We start from the raw sequence: 14352 nt of genomic DNA, 5'->3' as shown, positions 1-14352 counted from the left end.
GTTATCACAAACTTAAATTATAATGTCATCAACTAATACCAGGTAAATATACTAATATATATGTAGGGCATGATTAAATTACATATATTTTGAAATGTCAAACTATTTTTGTTTTTTTTTAAAAAAATGAATGCATCTCTTAAACCTGTACCATTAATTTTTAAAAAGTTTCATTTGGTATTTCATATTATATTTTAAAATATTTTTCTTTATCTAGTAGTACAGGTTTAGAGAAACTTTTTCTGATTGAAATAATAAAATATGCCTCATTTCATTAGAATTTTAACAATACATGTAAAAGTATAACTCACATAAGATTATAAATATCCACAATATCTTCTTTGCTTTTCATGTAACACCACTTTTTACTCATTCATTTGTTTGTTATTCTAAAGCATTCACAGTATAAATAGCATGTTTCATGATACAAAATGTTTTCGTATTTACAGACTGCAGAACAAGGTGAATTTGTGTCTGAAAAATGAGTGATGGAAACATGGGATTCTTATAAAACAAAGTGGAAATGACAGTTGTGTGTTCTATTTACATAATTCATTACAAAATTGTCTAGTTAAATCATGCATTTATTTACCTTAAAAGTGTCCAAACTGTCACTTATAAAATATTTAAATCAATAAATAATACCAAAAAAGAGTCTTCATATTCTTTTTAGCATTTTTTCCATAGAGTGAATGTGAATAACAAGGCTTAAGAATATGATGAATAAATGAAAGAATGGGGGAGCAAATAAAGGAGTGAATGGGTGTTCATGATGCGGTGCCTTCATGGCGGCAGATGCAGCTGCTGACACAATATCTGACAAAGCCAATTTGCATTTTTTTTTAACACGAAATCTCTTTTTGTCCTCTTACAAAAGAGCACGCATTATAATTACTGTATGTACCCCAAATATATATCACAAAGAAAAGGCACAGCTCACTTGTCTTCTGACTAGGCAGTTGCTCTCTTGAAAGGACAGAGAAAAGGGTTCATTTACTGTTATAATTAAATGTCAGTTGAATGTCCACTGAGTACCTTGCAAGAGCATACCCGTAAACTAGATGAGATGCAGCACATACCTACAAGGCCATTTATTCCAGTGTTCTGGAACACTCCACAGCCTACCTATACAGAAATGAGTTATCATTGTTATTTAATGGCTCTCTCCTGTATAATCATTTAGCCTCAACCAGACAAATTTCCATCTGTTTCTAGAAGTTCTTAAGGGAGTCTTCATCTTGTGTTCACAAAACAGGGCTGTTCTCATCATCTGCCCTTGTCTCCCTATTACCTGCTGCTCAGAAGCCGTGCCACTCCTGAGAGCCACTTCCCCGACCGTAAGAGAACTGACGTTGAGTAGGTAAATGAAGAAACACTTAATGAATAGCTCTTAAACGATAATCAATGGAGAATGCTCTTATGAACCATTTTCTCAATTATATCCTAATAATCCTATGAAAATCTGCTCTCTTCATTTTAGAGGTAAGAAAATCTAAGCAGAGAGGGAGAGACTACGAAGTTGCCTGAAGCGTACGCAAGGTGGTTGCTACTTAACACACGATGAGGCTGAAGACTACCTTTTGTTAATGGTTTCAACTTTCTGGAACTTAACTACAAGACAGACTGTAGTTAAGTGATATTGTGCTGAGGAAAACTAGAAATGGTTTTGGTAAAGAACTAGCAGCTTTTGACACAATTGACCTTCTGCATGCCAAATACTGATTTGCACACTTTCCTGATCAAGCTGAACGCCTTCACATCCCTCTGCAAGGAAGACAACATAGAGTTTCTTTCAGTTACAACAGCTGGCTCGCGTCCAGATATGCTGGGTGATACGCGTTCATCTCCATCACCACATGGTGACTTAGGAACGAAACACAAATGTCTGCCTTCTCCCTCTCTACCCTCACTCCCACATAAATGTATGTGTGTATTCCTACTCATAGAGATAGATGAGTGACAGACAAGACAAAGCCATAATTTCAATAAAAATTTTCAAGGAAGAAAGGGAAAACACATTGTAATTCTCCATTTCACAGCATGATAGACAGGTAATAAGATGCCCCTGCCCTGGCTCGAGTCCCTATGGGGAACCATTATCTACAACCTCCAGCTCCACCTGTGGCGCTTGTCTCCACTGGCTGCGATGGCCTTCCTTGTTTGTTCCACACCGTGGCTGCTTGTGAAGTGAATATTAGGAAATATGCCTTCCTTGGGAGCTTTATACTTTTCACAGACTACTGCTTGCTAGTATACGTTTGTATGTTGAAGCATTCAATTCGACTCACTGAATCATTTTCAAATATGATCCAGGACAGCATCACATTTGTCTTGATTGTTGGACAAATGGCGGCTTTAAAATTTGAAAGCCTTCTCATCTGCTTGCTTCCCATCTGTCCTGTGTGAGACATCCAAACCAAGGTTCTCTCCTAGGTCAAGTTTGTATTCCTGCCTTATTTCTTTGTCCCTTAATTTAATGGCAGCTACTTTGATTTCACCCAGAACTGGAAGGAAGGTTTGGGAAGAAACGCAGCACTCTTTGTCCAATCTTTGCTAGGGGGCTGAGTCCCTTTAGTAAAATGAGAAGTTTTAATGAGTCTCTGCTGCTCAGTCCTTATCAGTCTTGTCTCCTTTTTTTGAAGGACAGAATCATTGGCATTCTCCATTTTCTGCCTGCAAACAACCTAGGTTTGTCCTAAATCTCCTTGTAACACAAGAAGCCAGCACTTACTGGTATTCTGGTTCGCCTCAACCACTCCCCCTTAAATGTAGACACTGAGAGCACTTGATCTGCCTTCCAAGTTATCCAGGGTCAACATTTTTACTAAGTGTTTTGCTACCACCTAGTTTTTTGTGTCAGAAACTCCCACCTTGGTTCTTAGCCAGTGCCACAGCATAAATGCCTAAAGGCTTTTGTTATAGGGGCACTCATCTTCAAGGCTTCATAATCTGCGTATGAGTTAGGCTAGGTTAAACAATCCAAACAGATAAAGACCTCTTGCAATGAATGTGTACTTCCCACTAATACATCAGGTACAAAGGTACCAGACTGGAGTAAAGCTGCTTCATATTTATTTAGAGGCCCAGGCTGACGGGGACTCTACCTGGTAAGATTTCACAGGCCAGGCCTGATAACAGCACAGATCACTGTCACTCGCATTGCTACCTTTAGAGTCAGTCCCACGGCCGCATCAAACCGCAAAAAAGATGGAAAAGGTATTCCACTTGCATACCAGTGTTAAAGAAAAATCTTTCAGTGACTTGTTAAAGATGATAAGGCAGACTTTATTTGTGGGATACGGCAATGGGGTTTTGCAGTAGGGGAGAGAGATTGGGCTCGACTCTAACTCCAACAAGGGCAAGGAGCAGGGTGCGGGTCAAGGGATGGAAAATTAGCAAAAGAAAACATCAAAGCTAGGGAAATTCTGGCTAAACCTATGCCAGGATTCTTGCTGATGGCAGGTCAGCATGATGAGTTACTGAGTGTAGAAGATGAGGAATTCATTCAAATATTGAGGGTGATCAGATATCAAGGGTTCAACCATTTTCTCTAAGCTGACTCAGCAGGATTAATGCTAAAACTGGCCAAGCAGGACACGCTGGGGCCTAGTCAGACAGAGGACTGAGAGGACCCTGACTCAGATTTGGTCAAGGAGAGAGTCACTGTCACCAGAAAGAAGAATAAGGATTTCAATGGACAGCTATTTCGTAAAATACATTATAGATGAGATTTAAAAAGCACAGACAGCAAAAACAAAAACAGACAAATGGTACTATCTCAAACTAAAAAGCTTTTACACAGCCAAGGAAATAACAGTGAGAAGACAACTTGTAGAATGGGAGAAAAATATGTGCAAACTATCCATATGACAAGTATCCATATAACACCCAGGATATGCAAGAGATTCAAACAAGACAGGAGTTCTTTTAAAATCCCATTAAAATATGGGATACAAATAGACACTTTTCAAAAAAAGACATTCGAGTGGCCAACAAGTACATGCAAAAAATTCTCAAGATCACTAATCATCAGGGAAATACGAATTAAAACCACAATGAAGCCGGGCGCAGTGGCTCACGCCTATAATCCCAGCACTTTGGGAGGCTGAGGCGGGTGGATCACGAGGTCAAGAGATCGAGACCATCCTGGTCAACATGGTGAAACCCCGTCTCTACTAAAAATACAAAAATTAGCTGGGCATGGTGGCGCGTGCCTGTAATCCCAGCTACTCGGGAGGCTGAGGCAGGAGAATTGCCTGAACCCAGGAGGCGGAGGTTGCGGTGAGCCGAGATGGCGCCATTGCACTCCAGCCTGGGTAACGAGAGAGAAACTCCGTCTCAAAAAAAAAAAAAAAAAAACACAATGAGATATCACCTTACCCCAAATGCTGACAAAGATGCAGAGAAAAGGGAGCCCCTATACATTATTGCTGGAAATCTTAATTATGCAGCCATGATGGTAAACAGTACGGAGAGTCCTCAACAAACTAAAAACAGAACTGTATGATCCAGCAGTCCCACTACTGGGTATTTATGCAAAGGAAAGGAAATCAGTGTTTCAAAAAGATATCTGTATCCCCATGCTCATTGCAGCACTGTTCCCAGTAGCCAGTATATAAAATCTGCCCAAATGTCCATCGACAGATGAATAAAGAAAAGGTCTAATGCATGCACAAAGGAACACTGTTCAGCTGTAAAAAAGATAACATCCTGTCATTAGAAGCAACATGGATGAGCCTGGAGGACATTACATGAAGTGAAGTGAGTCAGGCACAGAAAGATAAATAATGCATGTTCTCACTCATGTGGGATCTACAAAGTTGAGCACATGGAGGTCGAGAGGAGAAGCCTGGTGATGGATCCTGCGAAGAGGAGGAGACAGAGGGCAACAGGGAGAGGACTCTTAATGGGTAAAAAGTTATCGCTCTACAGGAGGAGAAGTTTCTAGTGCTCTACATCATTGTAGGGTGTGTGAAGCTAATAATGATAAGTGATTTCTGAAAAAAGCTCAAAGATTTTGAATGTTCCCAATACAAAGAAATGATAAGAGGTGATAGATATGCTAATTGCCCCAATAAGATTATACATTGTATACATGTATCAAAATATCATTCTGTATTCAATAAACAGGTACAATTATTATGTGGCAAATAAAAGGAGAAAATGGGCTACAGAGTGTCCTAAGCTTAAGAAGTAATTGGCTGAATAATCATAGTTGCTTATTTGCATGAGTTGATTAACCTGAAGATACTTATTCACATGCTAACGTGAAGGAGGAGACATAGGTGGACTCTAAGGAGCAAAACAGAGAAATTCAAAAATGAGAATACAGTATCTGCTCCCCAGCCTGGCCCCAGAGACTCAATGTGAACTCTCATAGGAAGGAAGCCCAAAAGCCAAAGCTGGAAAAGTTGTTGTGCTAAGGACTCACACGCTGCCTAGACAATAAGGAATGCTGTCTCAATGCCCAGGTAATTAGTTTAACAGTCTGGGGAAGAGCTGTCCTCCCCAAAGGATCTGTTTAAACTTGAGAGAGGATTTAAATTCAAAATGTTACTGAGTTTTTAGAGATGAGATCACACAAGCGCACTCTGTCACATAATTAAATGTAACACATATTACCTGTTTGCTATCATCAAATCCTGAAGTTTCGGCCTTAGAGACCTTCTTTTCCACCCTCAACCACAGCATTGTGGTTCTTGCTGTCACGGATATGGCAGGTGCAACTGTCTCTTACCTAGACAAGGCTTCACTAGCACTGGTCCACGAAACAGAACTTATCTTTAAAAACTTTTCTTTGTTCATTAAAAAAAAAATGTGATGCTAAATCAATTAAATTTGAAAGCCAGTTTTTAATTTAGAGGTTGAGTAACAGAAAGACCAATTTAGCTGTAGTGAGAGACATGGTTAACAACAGATGTTTATGTTTTATATTCTTTGGTTTGCAGGAATATTTGCTCATTGTCCTGACCTACCTAGAGAATGTTTATCCATTATTCAGTGTGACTACTATTATCTCTGCCTTTATGTAACTTTCCTTATCTTCTCCGGAACACCCTTTAATGCCACTGTGGAACATTAGTATCAGAGTGAGATTATCCCAACCTTAGGAATCTAAAACAGAACAGAACCATTAATCATTAGCAGCAAGTGTGTCTTTTAAGATTGGTATACTGGCAAGTAACAGAAAGTCCAACTGAATGGGCTTTTACAAAGATAAAGAAAAATTACACGTGCATAGAATTAAGAATTTAGATGCAGTATACACAGATTTTGTGTACCTGTGACTCCACCCTCTTTTGCCTGTCAGTCTGGTCCTCAGACTGGCTTCTCTTGTGAAAACAAAATGGCTTTGGTTATACTTTTCTTCAGTCATTAAAGGAAAAGAAGACCCTCTCTCTTCCTCTGGATTATGTTCTGATGTAAAGCATAAAACTTTAAAATAACTTAAAAGTTTAAAATTTTAAAGCATAAAATTTAAAATAATTGCTTTGACCAGAGGAATGCTGTACCCTCACTTATGGAAGCTGGATTATAACACATCCCGGAACCCAGCATGAATTAAAGGGGGAGAGAATTTTACCGTTAATTTACGGTAGTAAGTAAGCACCCATGTAGCTGTTGATTGGTACTTACCCAACAAAAAGGGGAAAAGGTGGAGTGGATTTAGTGGGTTAGCCATAATTATTACAAATATTTCGGGATTATTTAACCTCCCAGTGGGTCACCCAAAACACACAACCTATTTTAGACATACCTATTACCCCAGTGTAACCAATTCAATATAGTAGAGATATTTGCATTTTCAAAGTAGGAATCAACACTGGTGGTGGAATAGTGCATCAAAGGTAATATTTTCAGATGAAGATTAGTTCTGGTTCCTAGTATCCTATAAGTCACATCAGGTAGGTAGCCTCCTGCTTTGTGTATGCATAAAGGCAGTTCTATGACCAGACAAAAGGTAATGTGAGCTTTAATGTCACGGCTAAATCATGCCTCTTTTAAATTATTAATTGTATTGAGGGTAGGAACTTTGAGAATCTCTCATGTGGAGAGATATTAAAATCTTAATTTAAACAGATTTTTTAATGTCTGTCTCTCTGCCTTCTGTCTGCCCCTTATTATGCACCTGGAAGGATTCCTACATTCTCTCTGGAAGGAGGTTCATGATCAGTGATAATACTAAACTTGTAGGAAGCCCATCTAGCCAGAAGATTGATTTTTCTCCTTTGGGACCACAGATGGAAGACTTCTTTATTAAGATGTCTCAGTAAGTTAATGCAACTCTTAGTTTATTAGTGCTTATGTAAGAGAGTGCGAAGTGATTTATGCACCTGCTACACACTGAGTAACACAGTCAAATGTAGAGCAAGACCTTCAGCCAGTTAAGATGAAAAGGACTCTGCAAATAACTTTTGCTGCTTTTCCTTGTTATGTGCAATTAACCAAGACTCATAGGTAAGGATGGGCACCTAATCCACCTGCTACCTCGGCACAAGATGACTGGAACCACTGTACATAATCACAATGACCCCACATGCAGGTTTCCAACAGAAGATGCCAAATTACCCCAAGTCTCTTAGCCAATCCTTCACATGTTTATTCAGAAGGGGTTTCTTAAGGCTAAGTTTAATAGTAAATTATCCTTTAAAGTTTTCCAGGTAAGAAGGGCTATGGTTATTAGTAAATATGGACCGTGTGGAAGGGCCTATTTTACATTATTTTTTCATTTTGTCCCCATCTTGACAACATTAGTATGGGGATATTTGCGATTGGGTATTTGCTATTATCTGTCAAAAAAAAAAAAAAAAAAAGAATATAAAGAATTAGCAACTTTTCCAAAATCAGCTGGTAGATTACAGAGCTAAATATCAGATTCAGTGTTATTACCTGTATTTCTCCAGTACTTACAGAGGAACACTAAATCTTTCCATTTGGTATTTTTCCCTGTCTTAACTTAAAACCACCTCCAGTTTTCATCTTACATTAAAGAGCCTGAATTGCGACCCTTGAATGGTATGTGTTAATTTTCATCATCCTTATCCAGGTTTTCACATTCATTATTTCATCAAATATTTATTTACTAAACATCAACTTTGTGCTTAGAACTATGCTTGACTCCTGGACAGTCATGAGTAATCCACGTTTCCTCCCATGAGGGAACTGAATAAATGGTAAAGGAGACAAAGATTAATCACAATTGCACAACCAGATATATAAACACAAATTGTGAATGATGTGATGTGGGAAACTTAAGAAGTACTGTGATACGTACAACAGAGAGGAAGGAAAAAATCACTGAGAATGTAGATTTTGAGCTGCGTTCTGATGGGTGAGTGGGAGTTCTACAAAAAAATAGGAAAGGGAGGTCTCTATCTCCAGCACCGAAGCAGAGGAGAAAGCCTAAAATGCCCCTCTAAAAAAGAGGTAGAAATGAAGAATGAAACATACAAATTGGTATACAAGAAAGTAAGAGGATGAATGGAAGCCAGAAAGTCACGGAAACACTTGAGCTGATGCTTCAGAAGCCCTTCAGTGGTATGATGAGAGAAAATGTAAAAAATCAAAGGGGAGTAATAGAGAAAATAACAACATGTAAAATGAGAAGCCCTGTAGTGGTATGATGAAGAAAAGATGGCTGTTGGTCTCATTAAGTAAGAAACTTTAACATCTAACAGGCACAAGATCATAGGCCAAAGGGAACTGAAAACACTTGGGAGAAATTCAAAACGTATATGGGTTCAGTAAAAAAGGTGGACTGGGGAGAAAAAAATATCCACCCTCTCCTGGACAGTTGCATAGAGGAAGTTTTTCTGTCTCAGTATGACTCAGGTGGGCACAAATAATAATTTCTCCTAAGTATTGATGACCACAGGCCAGAGTTAGGCTATTGAAATTATGCTACCATAAAATAGTTTTCCCCGAAATGCTAAAACTCCTTGGGTGCCTAGCAAAAAGAAAATGCAAAATGTCTCTGGAATGAGAGAATTCCAACCCAGAAGAAACAGAATTCCTAAGGATAAAGCACTACCAAACATTAGTTCACAATCTAAAATTTCAAGACATAGAAGCAGAAAAAACCTTCCACCAGAAATTACAAACAGAAAAAGACAGAAAGAAGAATTGTTGATCTCAGTAAATGCAAAAGAATTATCTTATAAAAGAGTAGACCTTAAAAGTAACCCGAGGAAAGAAATAGAATTTTTACAGAGGACTAATATTTAGACAACAGCATGTTTCTCAGTAACTGTAACACAAGTCAAAAAGGAGTTGGTATATTTTTGTGTGCTGAGAGAAAAAGACTATAAATTTAGAATTCACAAGTTAGGGCAAAATAAAGACATTTTTCCATAAAGATGAACTCATCACAAAAAGCTACTTAAAAATTTATTTCTGGAAGAAATTACAAAAAATCTCAAAAAGATGATCTGAGACATAGAAGAACAAGAAGGAAGATATTAATGCTTGCTTTGGGAAACCCAAATAAGCACTGACTATATACATACATAATCACCATAATGCTAATTTAGGAGATTAAAAAACCAAAGTGGAATAATACAGAAAAGAACAACATGTAAAATGAGAAGTGATCGGAGTTAAGTTTTTGAAGTCTTATATCCTTGAGAGGAGGAGTAGAGGCTGATTAACATTCCACTTTCTGCATGAGTTATGCCGGTTACAACTTAAATTCAAAAGAAACAGAAATTGTAAACTTTCAAACATAGAAAGGGAAAACAAAACAAAAAAATGTAAGTATGTGGGAAGAAACTAAAAAAGCTTCAATTAATACAAAAAAAAACAGAAAAAGAATACATAGGCATGGTCAAGAAAAAAATATAAAATAGAATGTGTATAAATATGAGTAATGACAATAATGTAAATCAATTAATATTGCCAGTCCAAATAATGATAATTTTCACCTTAAGTGGTAAAGAAAAATGCTTTGTTCAATTTCTCCAAAGATGAAAGTCCAGGTGCCTAGGCCTTGGTCTTAGTCTTTTAAGGCTGCTATAGTGAAATACCATAAACTAGGTAGCTTATAAATGGCAAAATTTTATTTCTCACATTTCTAGAATCTAGGAAGTTCAAGATCAAAGCACACACATACTTGGTGTCTGGTGAAGGCCAGTGTCCTCACAGACGATGCCATCTAGCTGTGTCCTCACCTGACGGAAAGAATAAACAAGCTCCTTTGGGCCTTTATTAGGTTACAAATCCTGTTGTGAGGGTCCTACCGCATGATTTAATCACTTCCCAAAGGCCCTACCTCCTAATGCCACCACATTGGGGGTTAAGATTGTAACATGAATTTTGCAGGCACTTAGTTCATCCATTGTAGCCTTCCTATGGAATACTAAAATTATCTATGTGTGTGTGTGTGTGTGTGTGTGTACACACGCTTGTGTGTGGGTGTTTATATATGTGTAATTGAGGTATAAGAAATAGAGCAGAGGACCGGGCGCGGTGGCTCAAGCCTGTAATCCCAGCACTTTGGGAGGCCGAGGCAGGTGGATCAACAGATCGAGACCATCCTGGTCAACAAGGTGAAACCCTGTCTCTACTAAAAATACAAAAATTAGCTGGGCATGGTGGCACGTGCCTGTAATCCCAGCTACTCGGGAGGCTGAGGCAGGAGAATTGCCTGAACCCAGGAGGTGGAGGTTGCGGTGAGCCGAGATCGCACCATTGCACTCCAGCCTGGGTAACAAGAGCGAAACTCCGTCTCAAAAAAAAAAAAAAAAAGAAATAGAGCAGGAGCCAAGTACTAAAAGCCATAAAGTCAGTCTACCCTTGAACATTTTATTCACATGTAGAATTCAACATGTGTGAGCTGAGAACTTGGTATCATTAGAAAACACAAGATAAACCCAGGATTTTGCCTTCGTTCCATAAACTCAGACCACAAAGAGCTATACTTTTGATGTAAGAGTAAACAAAAATGTAATTTCTTCTCCCTACCACTCAGAAAATAGCAAAGAAAACTTCCTGGTTCATTCCTTAGCACCAATTAGAGGACGAAATTTAAAAATGTCCCTTAAGCAATTGTAACCGCATCTTGATTCTAATACAGGTGAGCAAGTCAAATGAAAATTGCCTAGGCTGGCCAAACACCTCAACCCAAGGATTATTTTGAGTCTTATCAAACCCGTTGTATCCCAAGCATCTGAGAAGCAAGGAGACAAGTTATTTTGGAGGAACCTAACTTTGCCCTGGCTACAAAGACACTAGGCAGATAAGTTTCAAGGAAAGTGTTTAACGGATAAAAATAACCAAAGGAAATCAGGCATTATGAGAGAGAGGCAACTAAAACAAAGTGGCGGAATTAATGCTGTAACATTTTTCAGAGTTGGAACTAAAAGAACACAGAATATATAATGAGTATATTCAACAGTTTCAAGAAATTTAAAGAAGCTTTACAACAAGAACAAATAGCAAGCAGGATATAAACAGAGCTGACAAAATTTATAGAACAGAATAAATATAATAATGTAACTTAAAACTCAATCTTTAAGCCTAACTGCAGATCAGACAGAATTAGAAAAGAATAGTGAATGGGAAGCTAGAATTTAAAACATGGGGAAGGTATATTAAGTAAATAAAGAGAGAGAAATATAAAGATACAGATGCATGGAAGATAGAGTCAGAGAGGCTAACACGGGTTTAACTGAGATGCGATGAGGAACAGAATGAGGGTGGTGGCAGAGAATGTGCCAGTGGTAATAATTGAACAGGTAACAGCTTAAAGCTTAGAAGTCACACAACATCAAAATAAAACAAATAAAAAATCCAGAGCTAGACATAGTATAACTGCAGGACTTTGAATATGAGGACTTTAAAACTAGTGAGAAAAAAAGACAGATTGGCTATTAAAATAGTGAAAAATGAACTAACAAGAACATTAGATGCCACAAGACAGTGAGACGGTTTCCAGAGTGTGTTGAAAGAAATTAATGTTCATTTATTAAACTCTATACCCAACCAAAATTTTTCAAGTGTGGATACAAAATAAAATCTTTAAGGTAAAAGAAAAGAAATGATCTCAGTTTGTCTCCGACAGAAATTTTTTTTTTTTGAGACGGAGCCTTGCTCTGTCACCCAGACTGGAGTGCACTGGCATGATCTCGGCTCACTGTAACTTCCGCCTCCGGGGTTCAAGTAATTCTCCTGCCTCAGCTTTCCAAAAAGCTGGGATTATAGGTGCCTGCCACCATGTCCAGCAATTTTTGCATTGTTAGTAGAGATGGGGTTTCACCATGTTGGCTAGGCTGCTCTAGATCTCCTGACCTCAAGATCCGCCCACCTCGGCCTCCCAAAGTGCTGGGATTACAGACATGAGCCACTGTGCCTGGACAGAACTTTTTTGAAGAACCTTCTAAAGAATGTGCTTCAACTGAAAGCAAAATGAATCCAGAGGAAAAGAATCGAAGGCTCCACAATTACTTTTAAAAATAGCCAAAAAAGTGAATAAATAACAAAATACATGGGCCACGTAAAATAATTATTATAATATTTAGGGATTATAAACTATCAAACTAAACCAGAATATAAGACAACAATATCATATAGATTGGGACAGGCTGATCACAGATAATATAAAAGATATTTATATATCCTTAAATGTTCTAAGAATAGACCCTGTGTCATTTGCCAGAGGCTAAATAAAGGTATTGATTAACATGAGATTTTGGTAAGTTGCATGTATATTTTTAAATTTACAGATACATATTAAAATAGCATAAATAAATTATATTCAGGTTAGTTGAGGAAAAATAAAATAGTCATGCAATCCAAAATAAGAGAAGAATTAAAGAAAAAGAAACAGCAAATACTGGGAGAAATAAAAGCACAAAATCCTGTTAGCAATAAATCAAAATATGTCATTAAATTATAAAAAAGACACAAAATTAGAGGTCATGTAAAAAGGAAAAATTGTCAGACTAGGGGGAAGGTTTATCTATATGTTATTTATAAGAAATATATTTATAACATAAACATACAGAAAAGTGGAAATAAAAAGATAGAAAAAAAATACTGAGATTTCCCCTCTCCAAATATAGCTATATTCATATCATAGAAGATAGACTTTAGGCAAAAAACACCACTAGATATTAAGAATGTCACTTTCACAATTATGAAATGTTCCATTTACTTAAAGATAGTAAAATTATAAACTTGCTCGTAGTAAGGAAGAGGTTTATGTGTGCATGTGTATGGATGTGTGTATGACTGAACAGATACAGTGGCCTTCCAAAGGTGGAAGTTCTAGGACCCTCCATAGATAACAACATCCCCAGATGCTTAAGCCTTTTATATTAAACAGCACAGCAAAGTTGTGCTTTATATTTGCACCCTCCACATCTTAGGATATAACCAACTGCAGACAGCAAATACCATGTAGTTGGTCCTTCATGTCCTTGGGTTTTGACCTGTGGTGGGTTGAATTCAGGGATGCAAATATGGAGGGCTGGCTGGAGGGAGGGAGGGAGGGAGGGAGGGAGGGAGAGAGAGAGAGAGAGAGAGACAATCTTATGTAAACCATCTATGTACCAATAAAAGTAGGCAGAAAGGATAAGTAAAACAGGCAAATCAACAATCCTAGTGAAAAATACTTTTTATACACACTTCACTCAGTAATTGATAGATCAAGCAGATACAAAATTCATAAGGATGTGAAATATTTGAATTTAACACATGTATACATTTAACGACATGTATAGAACATTTTATCTAACTGATGCAGAATACCCTTTTCAAGTGCACAAAATAGTTTGAAGTTTTTCTATTCTCTGCTACATGACACATCCTAACAAATTTCAAAGGATTGCCTTTTTTTCAGTTCTAATTATTATTAAAGTTTCCTTATGGCTTGTTCTTTGACCCACAAATCATTTGAATATTATGATGTCAACATGGTAAGGTTTCTATGGTGATCTTCATAATATTCATGTGACAAACTGAAATCAAACCTCTATCTCATATAATATAACACAAATTTCAGGTGGTTTAAAAACTTAAATGTGCAAGGCTACACTATAAAACTTTAGAATAAAACAGAGCAGAACATCTTTATGACTGTAGGGCAGGGAAGGATATCTCACTGAGACAGAAAAAGTTTAAAGTCATAAAGAAAATGCTGGTGTATTCATCTATATAATTTTTTTTTAAGAACCGCAAAGGAAGTGGAAAAAGAAGCTCAAACTGGAAAAACATGTTTGGATCACACAGGACCAACAAAGCATTTCTATTCAGAATATCTACCTTTAGCACTAATTCAAAATGTTCCAATATCCAAAACTTTTGAGTGCTAAAATGACGCTGTAAGTGGAAATTTTAGCCCTGACCTCACGTGAT

General features: G+C 37.5%; 1 protein-coding gene and 1 long non-coding RNA gene across 14 annotated transcripts in view; one reads left to right on the top strand and one right to left on the bottom strand.

The window, feature by feature from the left end:
• Positions 1-14352, bottom strand: part of LOC128929024 (uncharacterized) — a 597561-nt gene that overhangs the window by 40682 nt on the left and 542527 nt on the right. The gene's annotated exons all lie outside the window — the stretch shown is intronic.
• The window catches only part of GUCY1A2 (guanylate cyclase 1 soluble subunit alpha 2), a 420406-nt gene that overhangs the window by 360534 nt on the left and 45520 nt on the right, over positions 1-14352 (top strand). The window contains exons 9-10 of one of the 4 annotated variants that reach the window (XM_035264419.3): positions 1256-1360; positions 1481-5164. The exons of 2 other annotated variants lie outside the window; for them this stretch is intronic. In XM_035264419.3, coding sequence (XP_035120310.3) covers positions 1256-1360 — 105 coding nt within the window. In that variant the 3' untranslated portion in view covers positions 1481-5164. Of the gene's footprint in view, positions 1-1255; positions 1361-1480; positions 5165-14352 lie in introns of those variants that run through there. One more of the 4 variants, XM_078339369.1, reaches the window with a different exon arrangement.

The sequence above is a fragment of the Callithrix jacchus genome, chromosome 10, assembly GCF_049354715.1.
Source record: "Callithrix jacchus isolate 240 chromosome 10, calJac240_pri, whole genome shotgun sequence".
In the NCBI taxonomy this organism is placed as follows: domain Eukaryota; kingdom Metazoa; phylum Chordata; class Mammalia; order Primates; family Cebidae; genus Callithrix; species Callithrix jacchus.
The sequence above is the reverse complement of the archived record's forward strand: the minus strand, read 5'-3'. Positions and strand labels throughout refer to the sequence as shown.